The sequence below is a fragment of the Apodemus sylvaticus genome, chromosome 18, assembly GCF_947179515.1.
Source record: "Apodemus sylvaticus chromosome 18, mApoSyl1.1, whole genome shotgun sequence".
NCBI classification, from domain to species: domain Eukaryota; kingdom Metazoa; phylum Chordata; class Mammalia; order Rodentia; family Muridae; genus Apodemus; species Apodemus sylvaticus.
In genome coordinates, this window is record NC_067489.1 from 59,435,381 (window position 1) to 59,462,122 (window position 26,742).

Consider the following 26,742-nt stretch of genomic DNA (forward strand, 5'->3'; position numbering starts at 1 on the left):
ACATGATGTGCCTGGGGTTGGACACTAAAGGTCAGGCCTAGGGCACAGGAGTAGTGGTTCAGTTGATAAAGCACTCGGCTTCAAAAGCCCGCGAGCCTGACTTTGTGATCTCCAATATGTAAAAATCAAATCAGGTGCTCTCTTGTATTGCTCAGGAGAGGTAGATGGAAAGATCGCTTGTTGGCCATCTAGCCTACTTGGTCAAGTTCTAGGCTAAGTAGAGACCCTGTCACATACATAAAGCAGAATATACCAGAATGACTTCTGAGGTCATTCTGTTGCCTTCACACACCTATACACACCCAGACCACACCTATATCCATACAAATGAGGGTCAAGATATATCGAATATCTGCACTGTTGAACATACATAGCTGTTGTAATGGGATTTTTAAAGAGTTCTATGAGGCAATAAATACTAGACATGGTAAAGATGGCTCTGTGTAGGTACTGACAAAAGGCAGGGAGTCTCTACTTCTGGGTCCTATATGCTTCTTTTTTTTATTTGATATATTTTTTATTTACATTTCAAATGATTTCCCCTTTTCTGCCCCCCACTCCCCAAAAGTCCCATAAGCCCTCTTTCCTCCCCACTTTTCTCCCATCCACCCCTTCCCACTTCTCTGTTCTGGTTTTGCCCTATACTGCTACACTGAGTCTTTCAAGAACCAGGGGCCACTTCTCCATTCTTCTTGTACATCATTTGATGTGTGGATTATGTTTTGGGTATTCCAATTTTCTAGGCTAATATCCACTTATTAGTGAGTGCATACCATGATTGATCTTTTAAGACTGGGGTACCTCACTTAGTATGATGTTCTCCAGATCCATCCATTTGTCTAAAAATTTCATGAATTCATTTTTTCTAATTGCTGAATAGTACTTCATTGTGTATATATACCACATTTTTTGCATCCATTCTTCTGTTGAGGGATACCTGGGTTCTTTCCAGGTTCTGGCTATTATAAATAGGGCTGCTATGAACATAGTGGAGCACGTATCCTTATCACATGCTGGGGAATCCTCTGGGTATATGCCCAGGAGTGGTATAGCAGGATCTTCCAGAAGAGACGTGCCCAGTTTTCTGAGGAACCGCCAGACTGATTTCCAGAGTGGTTGTACCAGTTTGCAACCCCACAAGCAGTTGAGGAGTGTTCCTCTTTCTCCACATCCTCACCAATACCTGCTGTCTCCTGAATTTTTAATCTTAGCCATTCTGACTGGTGTAAGGTGAAATCTCAGGGTAGTTTTGATTTGCATTTCCCTGATGACTAATGAAGTTGAGCATTTTTTAAGATGCTTCTCAGCCATCTGAAGTTCTTCGGGTGAAAATTCTTTGTTTAGCTCTGTACCCCATTTTTTAATAGGGTTATTTGTTTTTCTGGGGTCTAACGTCTTGAGTTTTTTTGTATATATTGAATATTAGCCTTCTATCTGATGTAGGGTTGGTGAAGATCTTTTCCCAATTTGTTGATTGCCAATTTGTCCTTTTGATGGTGTCTTTTGCCTTACAGAAACTTTGTAATTTTATGAGGGCCCATTTGTCAATTCTTGATCTTAAAGCATAAGCTATTGGTGTTCTGTTCAGGAACTTTCCCCCTGTACCGATGTCCTCAAGGGTCTTCCCCAGTTTCTTTTCTATTAGCTTCAGAGTGTCTGGCTTTATGTGGAGGTTCTTGATCCATTTGGAGTTGAGCTTAGTACAAGGAGATATGGATGAATCGATTCACATTCTTCTGCATGTTGACCTCCAGTTGAACCAGCACCATTTGTTGAAAAGGCTATCTTTTTTCCACTGGATGTTTTCAGCTCCTTTGTCAAGGATCAAGTGACCATAGGTGTGTGGGTTCATTTCTGGGTCTTCAATCCTATTCCATTGGTCCATTTGCCTGTCACTGTACCAATACCATGCACTTTTTAGCACTATTGCTCTGTAGTATTGCTTGAGGTCTGGGATACTGATTCCCTCAGAAGTTCTTTTACTGTTGAGAATAGTTTTAGCTATCCTGGGTTTTTTGTTATTCCAGATAAATTTGAGAATTGCTCTTTCTAACTCTGTGAAGAACTGAGTTGGGATTTTGATGGGTATTGCATTGAATCTGTATATTGCTTTTGGCAAAATGGCCATTTTAACTATATTAATCCTGCCAATCCATGAGCATGGGAGATTTTTCCATTTTCTGAGGTCTTCTTCCATTTCCTTCTTCAGAGTCTTGAAGTTCTTGTCATACAGATCTTTCTCTTGTTTGGTCAGAATCACCCCAAGGTATTTTATACTGTTTGTGGCTATTGTGAAGGGTGTCATTTCCCTAATTTCTTTCTCAGCCTGCTTATCCTTTGAGATAGGAAGCTACTGATTTGCTTGAGTTGATTTTATGACCTACCACTTTGCTGAAGTTGTTTATCAAGCTGTAGGAGTTCTCTAGTGGAGTTTTTTTTTTTTGTTTTGTTTTGTTTTGTTTTTTGGGGGGGTCACTTAGGTAGACTATAATATCATCTGCAAACAGTGATAGTTTGACTTCTTCCTTTCCAATTTGAATCACTTTGACCTCCTTATGTTGTTTAATTGCCCTAGCTAGAACTTCAAGTACTATATTGAAAAGATATGGAGAGAGGGAGCAGCCTTGTCTAGTCCCTGATTTTAGTGGGATTGCTTCAAGTTTCTCTTCATTTAGTTTGATGTTGGCTACCAGTCTGCTGTATATTGCTTTTACTATGTTTAGGTATGGGCCTTGAATCCCTGTTCTTTCCAAGACTTTAAGCATGAAAGGATACTGAATTTTGTCAAATGCTTTTTCAGCATCCAATGAAATGACCATGTGGTTTTTTTCTTTGAGTTTGTTTATGTAGTGGATTGCATTGATGGATTTCCGTATATTGAACCAACCCTGCATCCCTGGGATAACGCCTGCTTGATCATGGTGGATGATCGTTTTTATGTGTTCTTGGATTCGGTGGGCAAGAATTTTATTGAGTATTTTTGCATTGATGTTCATAAGGGAAATTGGTCTGAAGTTCTCTTTCTTTGTTGGATCTTTGTGTGGTTTTGGCATCAGTGTAATTGTGGCTTAGTTGAAGGAGTTGGGTAGTGTTCCTTCTGTTTCTATTTTGTGGAATAGTTTGAAGAGTATTGGTGTTAGGTCTTCTTTGAGGGTCTGATTGAATTCTGCACTGAAACCATCTAGTCCTGTGCCATGGAACCTGAAGATTTCCATGACCCCTTCTATTTCTTTAGGGGTTATGGGACTGTTTCAATGATCTATTTGGTCCTTATTTGATTTTGGTATTTGGTATCTGTCTAGGAAATTGCCCATTTCCTCCAGATTCTCCAGTTGTGTTGATTATAGGCTTTTGTAGTAAGATCTGATGATTTTTTTGAATTTCCTCAGTTTCTGTTGTTAGATCCCCCTTTTCATCTCTAATTTTCTTAATTTGGATACTTTCTCTGTGCCCTTTGGTCAGTTTGGCTAAGGGTTCATCTATCTTTTTGATTTTCTCAAAGAACCAGCTCCTGGATTTGTTGATTCTTTGTATGGTTCTCTTTGTTTCTACTTGATTAATTTCAGCCCTGAGTTTGATGATTTCCTGTCTTCTACTCCTGGGTGATTTAGCTTCTTTTTGTTCCAGAGCTTTCACTTGTGCCATTAAGCTGCCAGTGTATGCTCTCTCCCATTTCTTTTTGGAGGCATTCAGGGCTATGAGTCTTCCTCTTAGCAATGCTTTCATTGTGTCCCAAAGATTTGGGTATGTTGTGCCTTCATTTTAATGAAATTCTAAAAGTCTCTGATTTCTTTCTTTATTTCTTCTTTGGCCAAGGTGTCATTGAGTAGAGTATTGTTCAGCCTCCATGTGTATGTGGGCTTTCTGTTGTTTTTGTTGCTATTGAAGACCACTCTTACTCCATAGTGATCTGATAGGAGGCATGGGATTAGTTTGATCTTCTTATATTTGTTGAGGTCTGTCTTGTGACCAATTATATGGTCGATTTTGGAGAAGGTACCATGAGGTGCTGAGAAAAAGGTATATTCTTTTGCTTTAGGGTGAAATGTTCTATAAATATCAGTCAAATCCAATTGTTCCAAAGATTCAATTAGTTTTACTGTGTCCCTTTTTAGTTTCTGTTTTCCTGATCGGTCCATTGAGGAGAGTGGTGTGTTAAAGACACCCACAATTATTGAGTTAGGTGCAATGTGTGCTTTAAGCTTTAGTAAAGTTTCTTTTACAAATGAGGGTGCCCTTGCATTTGGAGCATAGATGTTCAGAATTGAGAGTTCTTCTTTGTGGATTTTTCCTTTGACCAGCAAGAAGTGTCCTTCCATGTCTCTTTTGATGACTTTAGGTTGAAAGTCAATTTTATCTGATATTAGAATGGCAACTCAGGCTTGTTTCCTGAGACCATTTGCTTTAGAATTGTCTTCCAGCCATTTTACTCTAAGGTAGTTTTTGTCTTTGACACTGAAGTGTGTTTCCTGTATGCAGCAAAATGTAGGGTCCTGTTTCCTTATCAAGTCTGTTAGTCTATGTCTTTTTATTGGGGAATTGAGTCCATTGATGTTAAGAGATATTAAGGAATAGTGATTATTACTTCCTGCCATTTTTGATGTTCTTTTTATATTTGAGTGGTTATCTTCTTTTGGGTTTGATGAAAGAAGGTTACTATCTTGCTTGTTCCAGGGTGTAGTTTCCCTCCTTGTATTGGTGTTTTCCTCCTATTATTTTTTGTAGGGCTGGGTTTGTGAAAATATTTTGTGTAAATTTGGTTTTGTCATGGAATATCTTGTTTTCTCCATCTATGTTGATTGAGAGTTTTGCTGGGTATAGTAATCTTGGCTGACGTTTGTGTTCTCTTAGAGTCTGCATGAGATCTGCCCAGGATCTTCTAGCTTTCATGGTCTCTGGTGAGAAGTCTGGTGTGATTCTGATAGGTCTTCTTTTATATGTTACTTGGCCTTTTTCTCTTACTGCCTTTAATATTCTTTCTTTGTTTAGTACATTTGGGGTTTTGATTATTGTGTGACGAGAGGTATTTCTGCTCAGGTCCAGTCTGTTTGGAGTTCTGTAGGCTTCTTGTATATTCATGGGCATCTCTCTCTTTAGGTTAGGTAAGTTTTCTTCCATAATTTTGTTGAAGATATTTGCTGGCCCTTTCTGTTGTAAATCTTCACTCTCATCTATACCTATAATCCTTAGGTTTGGTCTTCTCATTGTGTCCTGGATTTCCTGAATGTTTTGGGTTACAAGCTTTTTGCATTTTGCATTTTCTTTGACTGTTGAGTCAATGGTTTCTATGGTGTCTTTGTCATCTGAGATTCTTTCTTCCATCTCTTGTATTGTGTTGTTGATATTTGCGTCTATGGCCCCTGATTTCTTCCCAAGGTTTTCTATCTCCAAAGTTGTCTCCCTTTGTGTTTTCTTAGTTGTTTCTACTTCTGTTTTTAGATTCAGGATGGTTTTGCTCAGTTCCTTCATTTGTTTGTTTGTGTTTTCCTTTAATTCTTTAAGAGATTTTTGTGTTTCCTCTTTCATGACTTCTGCCATTTGACTCACTTTGTCCTGCATTTCTTTAAGTTTCTTTTTGCATTTCATCTTTATTGGCTTCTATCTCTTGAGCCTTATTCTCCTGCATTTCTTTAAGTGATTATTGTGTTTCCATTATACAGGTTTCCAGCTTATTCATGTTCCCCTGTATTTCTTTAAGAGATTCGTTTATGTCCTTTTTGTGTTCCTCTAGCATCATCATGACCAGTGATTTTTAAATCCAAACTTGTTTTTCTGATGTGTTGGAGTATCCAGAACTTGCTGTTGTTTGTGGGTTTTGTTCAGATGCTGCCATATTGCCTAGATTTCTGTTAGTAGTGTTCCTACGTTTGCCTTTTGCCATCTTGTTATCTCTGGCATTAGGTGGTCTTGTCTCTGGCTGGTGTTTGAGCCTCCTGTGAGCTGTAAGGCTATTTCGGCAACACTGGATGGCTGAGTTTCCCCTGTAGCAGATTGCTGATGTGCTGCCTTCCTCTTGGCTGCCCTTGGAACCCTAGTGTGCCTTGCCCCAGATTGCCTCAGTGAACCAGGTGATGCCTGTTTGTTCCTTCAGGGAGTGCTCATGGTGTATGCTGCGGGGACCTTTTCTGAGTGCTGATCACTCTGCTGGACAGCCGATCCCCCAACCAAGTTGGTGCACACAAGGCTAGCCTAGCTGCTCAGACCCTGAGGCAATGTTCGCCATGGGCTATGCCTGCTAACTGGTTCTGTCAGGTAGCCAAGATGGCGGCGCATGTGCCCCTTGCAAGAGCAGGGACAGATAGCAGGACTAACAACCTCCTGGCCGGGTTGACACACAGATGGCCCACTGGACAGCCCAGGGCCTGGGTGCAGTCCAATGCCCGTCGGGCTTAGATCCCCCCCCCCCCATGTTAGCCTCGGGCTGTGACTGTTAGCTGACTTTGCCTGCTAGAACTCTCTGGCATCCTGTAGCCTAAATGGTGATGGGCGCCTCCTGCAAGAGCCGGGACAGATTGCAGTACTAACAACCTCCTGTCCGGGTTGGCACCCAGATGGCCCACCGGAACAGCCCAGGACCTGGGTACAGGCCAACGCCTGTCAGTCTTATACCCCTGCGACGTTGGTCTCTGGCTAAGTCTGCATACCTTAGGGCTGTCAGTTCTTTCTGGCGTCCGAGAGTCAAGATGGTGGAGAGCCTCTCGTAACTGACTGGTGGGAGGCAGAGTTCTGATGTGGCTTCTGTGCTGTGAAAGGTGCTGTAACTCCGCCGCTTGCAGCCCGGCTGGCCAGCGATGGTCAGTGGTAGTGGGCACAGGGCCTGCCTGGACCCTGTCACCTTGGTTCCACTGATGATGGCCTTTCTGCTGGACCAGCTGCTGCTGCCGCTTCCGCCACTACCAGACCCTATCTTCTTTTAAACACTTTATTATGAGTCATTTTAGGTTAATATATTAAATCTACTGGTGTGTGTAATTAAAGTAAACATTGCGGCAGTAGTATTGTACTTTGGCCTTTGTTATAAACTTATTTCTCAGTTAAATCGATTGTTTTGTAATTGATCTGGAGTTGTGAATGCCGTTCATGCAGTACAGACTGGAACGGATGCCTTCTATGTAAGACTGGTATTGGTGAAGAATTTTAACTTTTTTAAATACACAATGGAAGGGCTTTGGATCAAAAGACATTATAAGGATCTTTAAATATTGTACAGTATTCTAAGATGGCCTGGAAGGATGTATCTGATCACAAATAGTAGCTTCTTTTTCTTCCCCGCATTGGGAAGCATTGCATTGCTTATTTTATTTGGTTTTATTTTATTTTTTAAATTCACTTTATGTCTTGATCATAGCCCTCCTCCTTCTTGTCTTCTCAGTCCCATCCTTACAAATACCTCCCCCCATTGCCTCCTCCCCTTCTCCCAAGTGATGGGGAGCTCCTCTTGGGAACCATCCCACCCTGAGGCATCTTGTCTAAACAGGTCTAAATACATCCTTTCCCACTGAGGCCAAAACAGGCAGTCCAAGTATGGAGGGAAGGGAGCCAATGGCAAGCACCAGACACTGAGAGAGCCCCCATTCCACTTGTGAGGCGAACCACATGAACTGAGCTGCATATTTGCTACAACTGTGTCATCAGGGGTTTAGGTCCAGCTCCTGCATGCTCCCTGTTGGTGGCCCAGGCTCTGAGCCCCATGGTCCCTGGTTAGTTGACTCTGTGAGTCTTCTTGTGGTATCCTTGACCCCTCCCCACAACTCTTGTACAAGGCTCCCAGGCTTTGCATGATGTTTATCTGTGGGTCTCTGCATCTGCTTCCATTAGCTGCATGAAGCCTCTCAGGAGACAGTTATGCTAGGTTCCTGTCTGTAAGCATAGCAGAGTATTAATAGTGTCAGGGTTAGCTCTCACATGGAATGGGTCTCGATTAAGTTCTAATCAAAGGAGAATGGGTGAGGAGACCTCAACCAGCAGGCTCTCATTTTGACTCCATAAACCATATCACTGAGAAGAAGACTCCTCTACCGTGCCCAGAAGTAAGTGCGCTTTGTGTTAAAATGGAGCATCACTGCACAAACTTAAGACTGGTGAATAGCCATCAGCGTGGGTAGTTGGGGATATCTGAGTTTGAAAGGTTTAGTGCTTTCTAGAACCCTTGACAACCCAACTCTTGACAGCCCAAAAGTGAACAAGGAAAGTAAAGAGGCACAGTGAGAAGAAAAAGAATTTTTCTCTTGAGGCAAGGCCTCACTGTGTAGCCGAGGTTGTTCTGAGCCTGGTGTAACACACACTGGCCACCACCCTGCAGCGCACCTCCTGCTGTAGACTCAGCTGGGATTATAGCATGGCCACATTCACTTGAATTTAAAGTGGATTTTTGAATCAGTTTTTATTGTATGCAGTGCTTCAGGTTTTAGAGAACAAGGCATAATTCTTATTCATCTTAACTGGGATTACATCGCTCAGGACGGAGCAGCCTGTCCATTTGCCTTTTATCAGGAAGAGAGGAAAATGGACTCACTCTCTACATACACTACTGTGGGCATAAAAGCTGTCAATAACTTTGTTTTACTTTTGGTTTTCAGAAAAAGTGGTGCGAGTATTTTATCCTAAGTAATGTGGATATGTTTGAATCTTGGAGTCTGAATTTACTTCACCTCTCTGACTTAAGTGATGAGCCTTTGTTGAAGAATATTGCTTTTTACTATGAAAATGAAAATACAAAAGGTATCAATGAACATATAATAAATATCACCTTCATGTAGAGACAAAATTCATAAAGAATTTAAAGCTTCAAAACTATTTTTTAATTTATTTACTTTATATTCCAATATCAGTCCCCCGTTACTCCTTCATGAAGATCCTTCCCCTATTCCGCACTCCCCTTCTCCTCTGAGTATTACCACTACTCCCCACTGTGGAACTAGGTGCATCCTTTCTCACTGAGGTCAGACAAGGAGGCCCAGATAGAGGAGTAGGATCCACAGGCAGGCAACAGATTCAGGGATCGTACCACTCCAGGGGCTGGAGGACCCACATGAAGACCAGGGTGCATATCTGGTCTATATATGTGGGAGAGGGGTGGGTTGGGGTGGGTGGGGTTAGGTCCAGCCCATTCTGTGTTTACTCTTTGGTGATTTGATCTCTGGGAGCCACCAAGGGTCTAGGTTAGTTGACTCTGTTGGTCTTTCTGTGGAGTCTTTTTGAGTCCCTCAATCCTGCTGGCCAACTCTTCATACAATTTCCAAGCTCCATTTAATGTTTTGTTGTGGGTCTCTGTCAAACCATTACTTAAATGTCTGTTGTATAAATAGTAATTACTTTCCAGTTTCCCAGTCTTTGTTTAAAATTTTATTTAGTGGTGATCAGAATAAACATAGTAATCCAAATATTTTTCAACTTAATATTATTCTATAAGTATTTTTTGTTAAAAACATGTGTTTATGTGTTCAACATTTCATAACAGTTCATTTTCACACATGGTGTATAATGTTTATTATAAAATCACTCTCATTAATCAAAACATCTCACTAGTATTAGATATTTAGAGATTTTTAAGTCTTTCCAAGAGATAAGTGATAATCCTTATACTTTCTTTGTGTATGGTTTTTTTGTTGTTAGAATAATTTTTCTTGTGTTTTTATAGTCAATGGAAAAATATAAAACACATTTTGAGAGAATAGTACTTGAGTGTTATTGAAATGTCTTTTACATCAAGATTTGTTTCCTTCATATTGCTCCATTATTATGCGTTGGATTAAATTAGGTGTCAATCAGAAAAGCAAGATTGGTTTTAAGATGTATCAGGGATATTGTCCACAGAGTGATCATTTTCATTTAGATTCAGTCTGAAGTCTACTGAAAATTCCATTGTTTGCCTCATATTTCAGAGTGTGGTGACTTGAGTGAAGTTGTGTGTGTGTGTGTGTGTGTGTGTGTGTGTGTATGCTTCTAGGTATGAGATTCTTAATACTGAGAGCTTTTAATTATGGTCCAGGCTTGGATTTGAATGTTGGAGATGCCATCATGAAAGAGTATGTATGTCTCTGGGACACTGTGTCAGAATTGGTCAGAAAGTTTGATGTGGGAGAAGCAATTCCTTTGAGGACAACAAAAGTTCATTTTCTTGAAAAGAAACCATCACCGATCAAAGGTAATTTATTCCCAACCTAACTTTGAGGAAAATGTTTAAAAGCTCCAAGTAGAAATCATTTTCTAGCATCTGTGTGTTTTAAATAGTTGTCATATTCGTGTGCTGCTGTGTTCTTTGATTCATACTGAAAACTTGTATGATTTTTTTGTAAATATGTTTTCCAATTTAAAAATAGAAAAGAAATTTGAGTGAATTCTATGTCTAGCAATGCAACCTATGTCAACTGAAATTTTTCTTTGTGTAATAATGGTGGATGGAAGACACTCAGATTCTCTTACGTAATGATAGTTCCACTTAATACAATAGAATGGGAGAAACCAGCAAGGTAATTCTAGGGGAAGCTGAGACCCACTTAAGCCAGTTTAGAGTCTAGTGTGGCTCCATACTCAGCATCTGTCTTATACAGTAACCTGTAGCTGTGTGTTAGAAGGGAAGAAAGAAAGTCTGAAGAATAAAAAGCCAGCAATCCCTTTAGAAAGCCTTTGACCAAATCAATGCAAGGCACAGATGTAAAGATGGTTGTGTTTTCCCTGGGAGCAGGCACAGAAGCCAAGGCCAGAGCCAGGTGGTGGTAGAACTCAGTCTTCACACAGCACAAGCCAATAAGAACATAAGTCAAAGGTTAGTTCCCCTTAGACCAGCCTGTTGATGAACAGAGATGAAAAGGAGTCACACTGGGTCTGGAGCATAATGAAATACTCTTGAGGTTTCTACTTTGGAAGACAGGAGGTGGATTGCATTGGGAATCTTGGGATGGAGTACAAACTAGTTTGGGAGCATCTTCTGTGAGGAACAAGAGAGCTAGGGTATTCTCCAGTTCCTCTTATGACTTGGGCTGAGGACTATTCTCTTGCTTCAGGTTTGGTCTTTGTGGATGATAAGGAGAAAAGAACTTAAACTAATTGTTACAAAAGGTGTCTGGGCAAACACAGGAACAGAGAGCATCAGGACAATTAAGAATCATATATATGTTAAATAAAGAGTATTCATTACTCCATTATAATAGCCATAGAATACTGGTGATCTATCTACTGTCTGTCTTCACCATCATCATGTATCTGACCTTATATCTATCAGTTTGTCTATCTAGTCCCTCAGCTGCCTACTTATTTAATTTACTGATCTATTAGATTTTATTTATTTATTTATTTATTTATTTAATTTATTTATGTATTTATTTATTTCAACTGTTCCAAAAGACTCAATGTGGAAAATAGCTTTGTGCACAGGATTGGAATTAGAATATAAAATATAAATGAAATAAATATAAAATGTTTTTAATTGTGAAAATTTGGAAAACAATTGTTGTCTTCCTGTATGAAAATTTCACATTTGAATTAATGACAATTTTTTTCCATTTACAGGAAGTTCTCAGGAGATGATGCCAAATTTAGGTTTTATTCCAATGTCATGTAATTTAGTTGATGAATTTGCTGGAGACATTTTGAAAGACTTGCCTTTCCTAAAGAGGTAAGGCCTAAATATGTTTTAATAAATACCTGTTTGGGATGGATAAGTTATTTATTGAAGGTTCTTTGAGAACACTTTTCCTGAATAAACTCCAGAAGCATGGCATATTTAAGATGGTAGTGCAACAACATATTGTCTGTTGACTTTCTTTATGACATCTGTATAATTTTAATTGGAGAACAAAGTACCTCACCATTACGATAAATTATTGAAACAAGGAATGTTTGAGAGTGTTGGAGACATTGAAGAGGTCCTGGTTTCTGAAACTTCTAATAAAATGCTCTTTGGATTCTACCACAAATGTTATATCCCAGGAAGAAGAAAAGGAATTATAGTTTTTAAAGTTTTACAAGGTGTTGGATTTGGAGTCATGAAATTCGAAATATGCTTTTCTTTTTGTTTTACAGTGATGACCCTATTGTTACATCACTGGTGAAGCATAAGGAGTTTGATGACCTTGTGCACTGGCATTCCCACAGACCACTCAGTGATGATTATGACAGGACAAGGGCCAATTTTGAAGGTGAGTTTGCAGATTCAGCTGAAAGAATTTAAATCTACTTCACTCAGCCTTTTATTTCAATGGGAAACACATTATGAACACAAATGGAAAGTTTTGGGAGAGAACAGTCATTAAGACATTCAGATGCACAACAGGAATCATGTTGACAGGAAATTATCATGTTGTTTCCTGGTGGTTGGTTATTCATACGAAGCTTGTAGGTGTCTTAGGGAGAGGAATGCATATGTGATCTTTGTCTTCTGAGCTGTGAGCTTGTCACTGTGTTAAGGAAAGAAGGTTTGTAGTTTAAGGAGTCTGGATGTTCTTTGAAGTCTAATATATGGAGATTAAGCTCACAGCTCTATGGCTTTGAGTTTGTTTATGTAGTGGATTACATTGATGGATTTCCATATATTGAACCATCCCTGCATCTCTGGGATGAAGCCTACTTGATCATGGTGAAAGATAGTTTTGATGTGTTCTTGGATTCGGTTGGCAAGAATTTTGTTGTTTATTTTTGCATCAATATTCATGAGAAATTGGTCTAAAGTTTTCTTTCTTTGTTGGATCTTTGTGTGGTTTTGGAATCAGCAAAATTGTGGCTTCATAGAACAAGTTGGGTAGAGTTCCTTCTGTTTCTATTTTGTGGAATAGTTTGAAGAGTATTGCTGTTAGGTCTTCATTGAAAGTCTGATAGAATTCTGCACTAAAACCATCTGGTCCTGTGCTTTTTTGGTTGGGATACTGACAATGACTATTTCTATTTCTTTAGGGGTTATGGTACCAGTTAGATGGCCTATCTGATCCTGGTTAAACTTTGGAAGTTGGTATCTATGTAGGAAACTGTCCATTTCATCCAGATTTTCCAGTTGTATTGGGAAAGTCTTTTGTAGTAGGATCTGATAATTTTTTTAATTTCCTCAGTTTCTGTTGTTGTTTCTTCCTTTTCATTTCTGATTTTGTTAATTTGCATACTGTCTTTGTGCTCTCTGGTTAGTCTGGCTAAAGGTTTATCTATCTTGTTAATTTTTCTTGACGAACCAGCTACTGGTTTTGTTGATTCTTTGTATAGTTCTTTTTGTTTCTACTTGATTTCAGCCCTGAGTTTGATGATTTCCTGCCTTCTACTTCTCTTGGGTGTATTAGCTTCTTTCTGTTCTACAGCTTTCAGGTGTGCTGTTAAGTTGCTAGTGTATGCTCTCTCCAGCTTCTTTTTGGAGGCACTCAGAGCTATGAGTTTACCTCTTAGCACTGCTTTCATTGTGTCCCATAAACTGGGGTATGTTGTGCCTTCATTTTCATTAAATTCTAAAAAGGTTTTGATTTCTTTCCTTATTTCTTCCTTGACCAAGTTATCCCTGAGTAGAGCATTGTTCAGCTTCCATGTGTATGTGGGATTTCTGTTATTTTTGATGCTATTGAAGACCATTCTTACTCCATAGTGATCTGATAGGAGGCATGGGATTAATTCGATCTTCTCATATTTGTTGAGGTCTGTTTTGTGATCAATTATATGGTCAATTTTGGAGATGGTACCATGAGGTGCTGAGAAGAGTGTATTTTCTTTTGATCTAGGATGAAATATCTAGTGTTCTGTAGATATCTATTAAATCCGTTTGGTCCAAAACTTCTGTTAGTTTCACTGTGTCTCTGTTTAGTTTGTGTTTCCATGCTCTGTCCATTGAGGAGAGTGAGGTGTTGAAGTCACCCACAATTATTGTGTGGGGTGTGATGTGTGCTTTAAGCATTAGCAAAGTTTCTTTTATGAATGAGGGTACCCTTGTATTTCGAGTATAGATGTTCAGAATTGAGAGTTCTTTCTAGTAGATTTTTTTCCTTTGATGAGTATAAAGCGTCCTTCTGTGTCTTTTTTGATGACTTTTGGTTGAAAGTCTATTTTATTGGATATGAGAATGGCTACTCCAGCTTGTTTCCTCACACCATTTGCTTGTAAATGTTTTCCAGCCTTTTACTCTGAGGTAGTGTTTGTCTTTGACACTAAGATGCATTTTCTCTATGCAGAAAATGTTGTATCCTGTTTATATATAGTCTGTTAGTCTGTCTTTTTATTAGGGAATTGAGTCCATTGATGTTAAGAGATATTAAGGAATAGTGATTGTTGCTTCCTGCAATTTTTATGTTTGTTTTGGGTTGGTTGAAAGAAGATTAATTTCTTGCTTTTTCTAGTGTGTAGTTTCCCTCCTTTTGTTGGTGTTTTCCATTCATTATCCTTTGAAGGGATGGATTTGTGGAAAGATACTGTGTAAATTTGTTTTTGTCATGGAATACCTTGTTTTCTCCATCTATGCTAATTGAGAGATTTGCTGTATACAGCAGTCTGGGTTGGCATTTGTGTACCCTTAGAGTCTGTGTGACATTTGCCCAGGCTCTTGTGGCTTTCATAGTCTCTGGTGCGGAAGTCCAGTGTGATTCTTATAGGTCTATCTTTATATGTTACTTGATCTTTTTCCCTTACTGCTTTTAACATTCTTTCTTTGTTTAGTACATTTGATGTTTTAATTATTATGTGACAGGGGAAATTTCTTTTCTGGTCAAATCTATTTGGAGTTTTGTAGGCTTATTGTATGTTCATGGGCATCTCTTTCTTTAGGCTAGGGAAATTTTCTTCTATAATTTTGTTGAATATATTAACTGGCCCTTTAAGTTGGAAATCTTCACTCTTTTCTATACCTATAATCCTTAGGTTTGGTCTTGGCATATTGTCCTGGATTTCCTGGATGTTTTGGGTCAGGAGTTTTTTGCATTTTTCATTTTCTTTGACTGTTTTATCAATGCTTTCTATGGTATCTTCTGCATCTGAGATTCTCTCTTCTATCTCTTTTATTCTGTTGTTGATCCATGACTCCTGACTTCTTTCCTAGGTTTTCCATGTGCAGAGTTGTTTCCCTTTGTGATTTCTTTACTGTTTCAACCTCCATTTTTAGATCCTGGATAATTTTGTTCAATTCCTTCACCTGTTTGTTGTGTTTTCTTTTAGTTCTTTAAGGGCTTCTCCCTGTTTACTTGTGTTCTCCTGTATGCCTTTAAAGGAGTTATTTATGTCCTTCTTGAAGCCCTTCATCAGCATCATATGCTGTGATTTTAATCCAAATCTTGCTTTTCTGGTTGCTTGGGGGTAACCAGGACTTGCTGTTGTGGGAGAATTTGGTTCAGATGGTGCCATATTGCCTTCATTTCGTAACATTCTTACATTTGCCTTTTGCCATCTGGTTATCTCTGGTGTTAGTTGGACCTGCTGTCACTGGCTGGTGCCTGTCCCTCCTGTTTGCCTGCAAACCTGTCTCAGCTCCCCTGGGTGACCGGCTTTCCCCCAGCACATATTGCCTTGGTGCTGCCCAGCTCCTGGGTGCAGGAGGAGCCCTGGTGGGCCATGTCCCAAGTGATCTTCTACTCAGGTGATCCTTGTGTACCTGCTTTTTGATTTTTGACTTTATAGGGAATTACATTTAAGTGAATAGATGAATCTCAGAAGAGCTTTTGAACTTTGAACTTTTAAGTTTGTTGAGGTTGTTATAGACTATGGACTTTTGACATTGGAATAAATGCATTTTGCATTATGCTATGGCTAGGTATGGCACCCACACACTTATGTGTTTAAACAAACCTATGAGTGCCAGGAAGTGGAATGTGGTAGCTTGAATATAACTCACGGAATAGCACTATTAGGAGGTGTAGCCTTATTGGCGGAAGCATGTTACTTTTGGGGTTGGCTTTGAGACTTTTTTCCTTGCTGCCTGGATGCCAGTCTTCTTCTGAATGTAATCAGAAAAGGATGTACAACTCTCAGCTCCTTCTCCAGTGCCATGCCTGCTTGGATGCTGCCATGCTTCCTGCCTTGATAATAATGGACTGAACCTCTGAACCTGTAAGCCAGCCCCAATTAAATGTTGTCCTTTATAAGAGTTGACTTGGCCATGCTGTCTCTTCACAGCAATGGAAACCCTAACTAAGACAGTAAGTAATTAGGGTACATTACATACGTATATGAATTGTCAAAAACTACATTTAATCAATAAAATTAAAATAACATTCTTGGTATTTCTTTTGGAAGTTGGCTATGAAAAATTGTCTTGGAAGTGTTAGGGCTGCTGGGAATTGAGCAGTGGTAGAGTCCTTAACCTGTGTGCATGGATTACTTGGTTTCATTCCATTGATAGAAAAAAAGGAAGTTTAAAAAACTGTCACTTTTGTAGATATGTTAAAAGTTTTCTATGGATGAGAGTGCCTAATTTAAGATAACTTCTCTGACCAAACTGATTATATAAAATTACTATTCTATAATAGAAAGAATACTGCCTGTGTATAGAATGGTTTGAAGATTTAGAGAGATGCTACTAAGAAATCATAGAAATTTTATATAAGTTTTTTCTTTCTTTTTTTTTTTTTCAGACAAAAGAGATCCCAGTTGTCTTAGAGCTTTGCAGAAGTATCATGTTTTTCAGCGATTTTATGGGAGGTCATTAGAATCAGTCACTTCAAAGGTCATCACAACTCAAGGTCCTATGCCAAAGAAGGGTTGCGTTAAGTCCAAGAGCACAAAGGCACGTGTATGTCTCTGTCAGTTTTATTATTATAAAAAGCTCTTTTGGCAATTACTTACTAGATTGTTATTGGCTCATCCCATTGATGACTTCTTTCCATAGATGTCTTCCTTTCTGACGTACATGGGTGTGGTGGTTTGAGTGCAGTGTCTCGTACAGTCTCAGTGTTTGAATGTGTGGCTCTTAGTTGGCAGCACTGATGGACAGGCTCAGGAGGCAGTCCTTGCTGGAGAAAGCATGTCATTGGAGGTCGGCTTTGAGCATTTATTGATTTGCCCCTTTGAGTTGTTTCTCTGCTTGCAGTTTACTATGTACACTTTCAACTTCTAGATCCAGAGGCCCTGCTTCGATTCTTGGATGCCCTGCTGTCATGGATTCTTATTCCTCTGGAATCATAAGCAAAATAACCCCTTTCATCTATAAGTTGTCTTGGTCCCGGTGTTTTATTTCAGTATAGAAAAGTAACAAACACAAAAAGTAAACATATTTATTATCATACCTGCTTAGAAAGTCTAACACGGATAGAAATTATTATATATGATCCTCTCTATGTAATGATATATCCTTATTTAGAGAAGCAAATAGAGCATTAGGTGACTAAAGGTTTAAAATTTTGCAATAACATTAAGATATAGTTTATTAACTAATAAGAATCAGAATGTTTTTCATAAATGTAGCACAAATAAACATGAAACACATGGTTTCTTTGCTTGACTTAAATTTTCTGAACCTTTTTCAAAGTATTTTAAGAATTACTGCACTGACCATATTTTTTCAGGTGCAAAGTTAAAGATGTTTATTTCCTTTTCCTATACAGGTTACATCCCCTTAATTTTACTACTTACCTTATTGTTATCATTTTCTATCAATTTGTATCCAAAGACCCTAATTGAGGATAAAATACAGGGGATGAAATCTCAATTTACTTCTACACTAATATACTAATATCATGTTTGACAATTATATGTTAATATTTATGATCATATTACTGTGCAAGTATAGGTCATTGTTTTTAAAGCTGGACTTACTAATTGGATGACTTTAGATGAGAGACATACTTTAAAAATTAAACTCATTAATCTTTAGTGGGCTCTAAAGTTTAGAAGGCACTTATTTCATGGGAACTCCTTTAATAACAGTTGTTTTGATATACTATAAAGGGTAACATCTTAGCACATCCAGTGGGAGAGGAATTATGATAGGTCAACCTTATCAACGGCAGTTAGTGTGGCAAAGTCATCAGAAGTGAAGTCAGTGAAGAGCCCTCACAAAGAGCACAAAAAGATTTTTAAACTTTCATTTCTGGAGGCTTGTGTTTTGGAGAAAATCAACAGCAAATGCTCTTTCTTTGCCAGGTATGCCACTAATTAACAGGTAGGTAGTTCAAGAGTTTTGGCTCCCAAGGACAGCTACTAGTTGGGGGATTAGCAACAGCTCTCTTGTATAATAGTTAAACATACAGCATTGCTGGGTGCCTCATATTAATGCCAGGGGGAGTCCTTTCTCTTCGAACTGCTTCACAGGTCCACTGAAGAATGGCGACTGGCTCATTCTCCACCCCCACCCCTTACCCCCTGCTCATCAAAAGCAAGTCTGATAAGTTCCTGCTTGCTGTCACTGCCTTTTCCTCATGGCCAGGACCTTTTCAGTTTCATACCCAAATCATTGAATTCTTTCCCTGTTCATTTTGGAAGAAGAGGAGGAGGAGGAGGAGGAGGAGGAGGAGGAGGAGGAGGAGGAAGGAAGGAGAAGAGGAGGAAAGGAAGAGTATTGTTTTCCTTCTGATCCTTCTCTTCTTCCTCTTCCTCTTTATGTTTGCTCTGGTTGTCTATGTTTTATAAAGTAATAAACAGGCAAATTCTCCCACCATACAGCAAAAGTAGACTGACAAGTATAAGTTTCACTATTCCCAATCTTAAAAATTAAATGAGTTATCAAAGATATTCCACACCATTAGTACTTTATAGATGTCCTCTATGACCAACAGGGTAATGAGTCTTCACATCTGAGACAGAGGTAGTTCTGTGCTTGATAATATTCTAAGGCTTCCCATTGTTGTTTGTAGAAAAACTCTGGCAAATGGAGCAGTAGGGAACACTTATTTGCAAGTATAAGAGATATAAAACTTCAGATATTATTGGTTATAATTAAGTAGTTTGAGAAGGTGATAGCTAAATGTGACATTATTATAGGTGCATGTTTAGGTATTATTCCCATGACTAACCTAAATAATGGAGTTTTTGTCAGAATTATTTTGCTAACATAATTCTCTATTGTCTTTCAAAAATTATTTTATTTATTATTTCTGTGTGTTTGTGTAATGAATGTGGGGAATGCCATGGTATGTATATAGAGGTTAACGGGAGGGCATACTATCCTGTATATGTGAAAATCAATGAATAGAGTGTCATGGTGTATATGTGGAGGGCAATGGGAAGACACTATGGTGTGTATATGGAAGTCAGTGGGAGAGATGCTATGGTAAGTTTGTGGAGGGCAATGGGGAGATTCTCTGGTGTGTATGTGGACATCAATGGGGGAGATGCCATGGTGTGTATGTGGAAGTCAATGGGGAGATGCTATGGTGTGTATGTGGACATCAGTGGGGAGATGCTCTGGTGTCTATGTGGACATCAGTGGGGAGATGCCATGGTATATATGTGGATGTCAGTAGGGAGATGCTATGGTGTGTGTGTGTAAGTCAATGGGGAGATGTTCTGTATGTATGTGGACGTCAGTGGTGAGATGCTCTGGTGTGTACGTGGACGTCAGTAGGGAGATGCTTTGGTGTGTATGTGGACGTCAGTGGAGAGATGCCATGTGTATATGTGGATGTCAGTGGGGAGATGCTATGGTGTTGTGTGTAAGTCAATGGGGAGATGTTCTGGTGTGTATGTGGATGTCAGTGAGGAGATGCTTTGGTGTGTATGTGGACGTCAGTGGGGAGATGCTTTGGTGTGTATGTGGAAGTCAATGGGGAGATGCTACTGTGTGTATGTGGATGTCAGTGGGGTGATGCTATAGGAGATGCTAAGGTGTGTATGTGGAAATCAATGGGGAGTGTCAGGGTATGTATGTGGAAGACAGAAGGAAGATCTGTAGAGTCCTCTCCTTACACATTTACATAGATTCTGGGGATTGCACTCCAGCATCAGGCTTGTAAGACCTTTACTTCACTGGCCTTCTGATTTGTCCATGTAAAGTGAAATAAAACTGCTTGGTAAAACCACAACAAAAGTGGGTCCATACTGTTTTAAAATCAGTTGAAAACATTTATTTAGGAAGTCAAATTATATGTGTATAAGTATTATATACACATATGTATGTATACACACATATACATATATATGTATATGATCCCTACCCCTACCTTGTTTTCAGTCCTCTTCTTTTATTTACTCATAAAACATTAAGGACTAAATGCCTTTGACTTAGCCAATCCAAGCAACTTTAGTTCAATTTTATCTCATGGATCTCAGTCTAGAGAGGAAGAATTAGTCATGGAGGTACAGATATAGTGAACCTTGAGAAGTTTGATAGATCCTTGGCAGAGGAAAGCTATATAGGTTCAGAAAGAGATCACAATAGACATATACAGAGTACAGAGTAGGAAGGTGACTTGATAGAAAAGACAGCAGAAAGTCCCAGAAAATCCTAGCGAGAATAGCAGGTATCACTGCATAGAGACATGAAAGAATTTTTGCACAGTCTCTTTGATTTTATCTTTTATCTTTTTTATGCTTCCTTCCTTCCTTCCTTCCTTTCTTTTCTTTCTTTCTTTCTTTCTTTCTTTCTTTCTTTCTTTCTTTCTTTCTTTCTTTCTTTCTTTCTTTCTTTCTTTCTTTCTTTCTTTCTTTCTTTCTTTCTTTCTTTCTTTCTTTCTTTCTTTCTTGACACCCTATATTTTATTCCCCTACCCCATCTACCCTCCAACTGTTCTACATCCTATACCCACTCCCTACTCCCCTGTCTCCAGGAAGATGTCCCCACCACCTACCACCCACCCAAACAGACCTCTGAACTCCCCAGGGCCTCCAGTCACTTGAGGGTTAGGTGCATCTTCTCTGACTGGACCCAGACCTGGAAGTCCTCTGATATATATATATATATATATATATATATATATATATATATATATATGATATATATCAAATCAGTATGCTGCCTGGTTGGTGGTCCAGTGTTTGAGAGATTTAGGGGATCCAGGTTAATTGAGACTGCTGGTCCTCCTACAAGGTCTCCCTCCTCAGATTCTTCTAGCTTTTCCCCAATTCAGCCATAGGGGTCAGCAGCTTCTGTCCATTGCATCTGACTCTTTCAGCTGCTTGTTGGTTTTTTTTGGAGGGCAGTCATGATAGACACCTTTTTGCGAGCATTTCATAGACTCAGTACAGTGTCAGTCCTTGGGACCTCCCCTTGAGCTGGATCTCACTTTGGGCCTGTCGCTGGACCTTTGTTTCCTCAGGCTCCTCTCTATTTCATCCCTGCAGTTCTTTCAGACAGGAACAGTTATGGGTGAGAATTTTGACTGTGGAATGGCAACCCCCTCCCTCACGTGACACCCTGTTTTCTTTCTGGAGTTGGGCTCTACAAGTTCTCTCTCCCTTCTCTCAGGCATTTCATCTGAGGTCTCTCTCTTTGAGTCCTGAGAGTCTCTCACTTCCAAGGTCTCTATTGCATTCAGGAGGGTCCTCCCAATCTCTTATCTCCTGTTCCATTCTTTCTGCTGACCCTCAGGGCTTCAGTCCTTTTCCCTCACCCAATACTAGATCATGTTCCCCTCTCTCCCAATTCCCCTTCCTCCATCCACTTTCCCTCCCAGATCCTTCCCTCCCTACTCTTTTGTCTTTAATACTACCTGTAGACATTTAAGAAATTATCTACAGCAAGTGTTTATATTCACTGAGTTGAATTATTAAGTTTTCAATCAACAGCATCTTAATTAAAAATGTATTTTTATGATTATTCAAATATAGGAGATGATGGTCAAAATCATCAGTGCATACTTAAAATATCATTTAATTCAAGGAATGTCTGTCTGGAATAGTTCTGTCTTATCATGAGATGTGTTTCTTTCCATTTGGGCAGGAGACCAAGGCTGAAATAATTAGAAGAGAGAATAAGAAGAGGTTAATTGTTGAGGAAGAACAAAAAGAAGAGCAAAAATGGAATGCCCTGTCATTTTCTATTGAGGAGGAAATGAGAAAGAATCTAAACTCTGGAATGAAGAAATTGGAAGAGTTCTTGAAATCATGTAAAAGTAGCTCAGTAAAAGCTCAGGTTGAAAGAGTTGGCTTACAGACTTGTTTGAAAGCCTGGAAGGACCATTGCCGAGCTGAAGGTATAATTCTCTTGGCTTACCCTGAACTGGAGAGGTTGTAGAGATGTAATGATGGCATTTTGTCATCCTTTAACTAGAAATCTACATAGTACAGCACCTGCATAGGATTATTGTCTCTGTTTGTAATCAGTCACCAGTGAAATCTCAGTCAGGTGGCCAACAACAAAGAAACAACATTCCTAAGCACAATTAACAGTAAGTTTAAATTAACTGGTGACTGGGTAGAGAGCATTGTTAACAGATCCAATGCCAGTCAGGCACTGAGGGAAGAACCTGCCTGCCACTCACTTTTGAGTTCTGAAGCTTAACCATTTTCTTTCCGGATGGGTTGGTGTGTGTTTCCCTTCTAACTTAGTTTTCCTTAGGTTGCTGTTATAAAATACTTTGATAAAAACAACTTAATGGAGAAAGACATTATCCTGTCTACTAACTCAAGGGTATAGGGTTCATCATGAGGTGGCATATATCAAAGTGGAAATTTGAATCACTGGTCACATTATATTCACAATAGGAAGGCAGAGAGAGATGGATAAATAAATGCATGCTTACTTCAGTTCCAATTGTATGTAGCCCAAGATTCCTGCAGAGGGCATGGTTCTACCCACAGTTAGGATGAGGTTTTCTGGGTCAATTAGTCTAGTAAAGATAATCTCTTACAAGCATGGTCAGAGGCCCATCTTCCAGTTGATTCTAGATTCTATAAGATTTACAGCCAACACCAACCATACAGGCTTCAATACTGATTACGTCTACTATCTAGACTTCTTCCAAGGTCAACAAGGATTCCATACTCCTTTACAATTTTTATGGACAGAAACAGGAAGAAACACAGAAAGAAGATAAAGTACAACGGAGTAGATAAAGATGTGCAAACTGGTTAGAGGTGCATGATTTACCTTAGCATATATTTATCTTTCTCTCTAACCAAGACACTGAACCAGGATTTGCAGTTAGATGCCACAGAGATCAGAATTTAGAGTGGCTTAAAGAATATCACGATGTATTTAATTTAAAGGTCACCCTTAGGTGCTGTAAATTTAAAGCAAAGTTCCTTCTGGGATTTCCAGGTTCTTCTGTCCAGTAACAAGAAATTGGGCAAGACCCATGGTTATTGGCAGAAGCAGAGGCAGGTTGTTAAGGAACAAAATGCTTTGAGGAGAAGAAAGAAAATCAGTGTTCTTGTTCCCATGCCCAGAGCCTTTTATAAGCCATTTAGCTCCTGCTTACTCTCCATATGCACAATGAAGTTTTCATTTATTTATGTGTGTGTGTACATGTGTGGTGTGTGCGTGTGTGCAGTGTCCACAGATGCCTGAGAAGGCTTCAGATTCCCTGAAGCTGAAGTTCCAGGTCGTTGTGAGGCTTCTGACATTGTTGCTGGGAAGCCATCTCTGTAAGAGGCAGCTACTCTACTGTGGAGACATCTCTTCACCTCCTTAGCCTTCCTAGTGTACTTTTCTGGCCATCGAAATCTTTTATGCTGATATCATTAGTCAGATCTTAGTTAAAGGCCACTTTAACCACAAGGGGTACATGCAAACCTACTTTTCCCCAGGTATGTAGAATTAGCAATAGCACAAAGATGTAAGTGAGAAATTTTGACTACTACATGGTAGATAAACTAAGAGTAGTAACTGGCATAGATGTCCTTGTCCATATTTTTCATACAACCAAATTTTACATATCCTCCACATCCAGTTCATGAAATGCATTTCCATAAATGCTTCCTCCGGAGTCGACTCCTAACACCTATAGTTCCTAACACTTGGTGTGAGCTAATCACATATCATCTAGTCTGCACGTGAACCTGATGCTCCTGGAGGGTACAAACTCTATTACATTTAACTTGGTAGACTCTGGGATAACAGCTTTCAGTATGGGATTGGTAATAATACTTGTCAAGTAGGTGAGAGTGTAAACTAACTAAAAGAAAAGCAGAACCAGGACAGATGTGGCGATAATGGAAAGGTTAACAGAGGGGAGAGACAACCAGTGAATACAATGCTGGAGAGTGGACAGGCTTTTGATGTGATAGCTGGAAGAGAAGGACCGCACTGAGTGAAGGCATTGAGGGCTCATATCTGGGATGGCTGGTGCATTACAGTAAGGCTAAATGAATGTTGCTAAGTGTCTTAGTCAGAGTTTCTATTCCTGCACAAACATCATGACCATGAAGCAAGTTAGGGAGGAAAGGGTTTATTGAGCTTACACTTCCACACTGCTGTTCATCACTAAAGGAAGTCAGGACTGGAACTCAAGCAGGTCAGGAAACAGGAGCTGATGCAGAGGCCATGGAGGGATGTTCCTTACTGGCTTGCTTCCCCTGGCTTGCTCAGCCTGCTCTCTTATAGAACCCAAGAGCACCAGCCCAGGGATGGTACCACCCACAAGAGGCCCTCCCTGCTTGATTACTAATTGAGAAAATGCCCCACAGCTGGATCTCATGGAGGCACTTCCCCAACTGAAACTCCTTTCTCAGTGATAACTCCAGCCTGTGTCAAGTTGACACACAAAACCAGCCAGTACACTAAGATTATAATCTTATATTTAAAAATCACACAACCGGTTTTCTTGAACAGGGGAGCCATGGCACTATGAGACAGAGAAAAGATGTCTAATTCACTATAAAGTTCTACACAAGTCATGTTTTAATCATACTTTAATTCTGAACTGAAATTTTTTATCTACCCCTTTCTATTCTAAAATACCTATTAATCGTGAAGAATAGAGTGAGTGTCATTAAGTGTAGAGGATTGCTAAGCTAGGTGGTTGAGCTCTGTTAATTAACGTTTGTTATTTTGATGGCCTTTATAACAATTTTATTTTTTTATATTTTGCACCAAGGTGAAACCACGAAAGACTTAAGCATAGCTGTCAACATGATGAAGAGAATTCACTCCTTGTTGGACAAACACTCTGAACTTTTGCAAGAGGCAGATCAGAAACTCATTGCCAGATGTCTTATGTATTTAGGGTTTTATGAGCTCGCAGATTCTTTATATCCAACTCAGGTAACCTTTTATGACAGCTTCATTTTTACTGTTATTTGCTATATACAAAGCTGCCAAGGACCAACCTTATCTTGGGGAGGCATTCTGAGAGAAGGGGTGTCTGGGAGTGGAGAAAACAAAAGACTTTAAGTCTAAAATTGTGGGTTCAAGCTGGCAGCCCGTGTTCTGCTGGAGACGGCTCCCTCTTTGTAGATAGCTCTTGGCTCTGTAGTTCTGCTCTTACCGAAACAGCTTTTCTGACTTCTCTCTTTGTGTCTGTTCTGATCTAGACAGGGTTTTGTTGCTATTCTAAAAATTTCTCTACTTGAGACAGCTAGCTTTCTTCTAGTAAAAATTCTTAGAGCATGCTGGATAACTCACGAGTTTTCTGACCAAAGTCAGAAAAAATTCTAAAAGAGCTGTGTTTTCTCTTCAGACTACCTTCTCTGAATAGCTTCTGGCAATCATTCTAAAAGAGCTGGGTTCGATCTCAAAGTAATTCTTGGGATTTTCGACCAGGGTAGGGAATACTATTAGAAAAAATTCTCAAAGAGCTATGGAAAACTTGAAAAGAGCTATGCAAAATTTTAAAAGAGCTTTATATGCTCTCCATGGATTTTCCTACTAAAATTAGAAATCTGTTAGAAAAAAATTCCTGAAGAACTGTGTTCGCTCTCTAGCGATCGCCAGATAGCTCAGCTCTCACTAGAGAAAACTTCTAAAAAAGAACTGCTATTGCTTTCTGTTAACTCACCTCATGCAGACCACAAGTCCAGTCTTTTATTTACGTACCAGCTCAGTTATTTACTCCAGATTCCATTTGGCCATCTCACAAGTCAGCACTCCACGATCTTAGCCCCTTGATTCTCAGGAAGAGACAGCAAGCACAAGCCCAGACAATAAGATAGCTGAGTGGGAAGGACCCCACCCTGATAAGAACCCCACACTGATAGGGACCCCACCCTGATAGAGACCCCCACCCTGATATTATGTTTGCTACTACATCTGGGCCTGGACCTAAATTCCTTCTGTCCCAGGCTGATCTGAACTCAGTAATCTGTCTGCCTTTGTAAGCATAAACAAACAAACAAAAACCTTAGCTGGTTGGGATCTTGCCTTGGTATCACCACTCCTTAAATGTCTGTCTCCTTCCTTAGTATTTTTCTGATATTTGGCTCATAGTGCGCTGCCTCTGTTCCTTTACCTCTGTGAAGCCCCTCATATAATTTGTATTGCATCCTTACTGTTGGTCCTGATCCAGGGGCAGGAACCATGTCATTCCACCCCTACCTAGGCCATGCCAGACATGGTACAAAGCATCCTTTAAATACAGTCATCTCTTTTAGATTTATTTTTAGTAGAACATAGCGTCTTAGTTAATCCAACTGCCAAAAGTTGAATTGATCAAATATTAAAAATATTTTATACAACTTGATTATGCACATAAAATGTCAGATGATTTATGTAGACTTTAAAAATTAACCCTATGCTTAATTCTAGCAAAACAACTCAAATCTATAATGGTTGTTTATTTATTTTAAATATGACAGGTTGTAGCCACAAATATTAGATTACACATTTGAAAATCTTGAAATCTACTGCTTTATTTGTACTTCAGAAAAGTAGCAAGGTCTTCATGATGTTTAAAGGATAATTGAAAATGGTTTTCATATAGAAGAATTCAGTCATAAATATTTCAACTATTTAAATTGCTTTCAAAACAATCTTTT

General features: G+C 39.3%; 1 protein-coding gene across 3 annotated transcripts in view; it reads left to right on the top strand.

Annotated features, from left to right (window-relative positions):
- The window catches only part of LOC127668459 (probable ATP-dependent RNA helicase DDX60), a 124,996-nt gene that overhangs the window by 36,229 nt on the left and 62,025 nt on the right, over positions 1–26,742 (top strand). For 2 of the 3 annotated variants that reach the window (XM_052162111.1, XM_052162110.1), the window contains 7 exons: positions 8,580–8,721; positions 9,992–10,147; positions 11,512–11,617; positions 12,025–12,140; positions 16,530–16,687; positions 21,770–22,022; positions 24,867–25,033. In XM_052162111.1, the coding sequence (XP_052018071.1) occupies positions 8,580–8,721; positions 9,992–10,147; positions 11,512–11,617; positions 12,025–12,140; positions 16,530–16,687; positions 21,770–22,022; positions 24,867–25,033 (1,098 nt within the window). The remainder of the gene's footprint in view (positions 1–8,579; positions 8,722–9,991; positions 10,148–11,511; positions 11,618–12,024; positions 12,141–16,529; positions 16,688–21,769; positions 22,023–24,866; positions 25,034–26,742) is intronic. The other variant, XM_052162113.1, reaches the window with a different exon arrangement.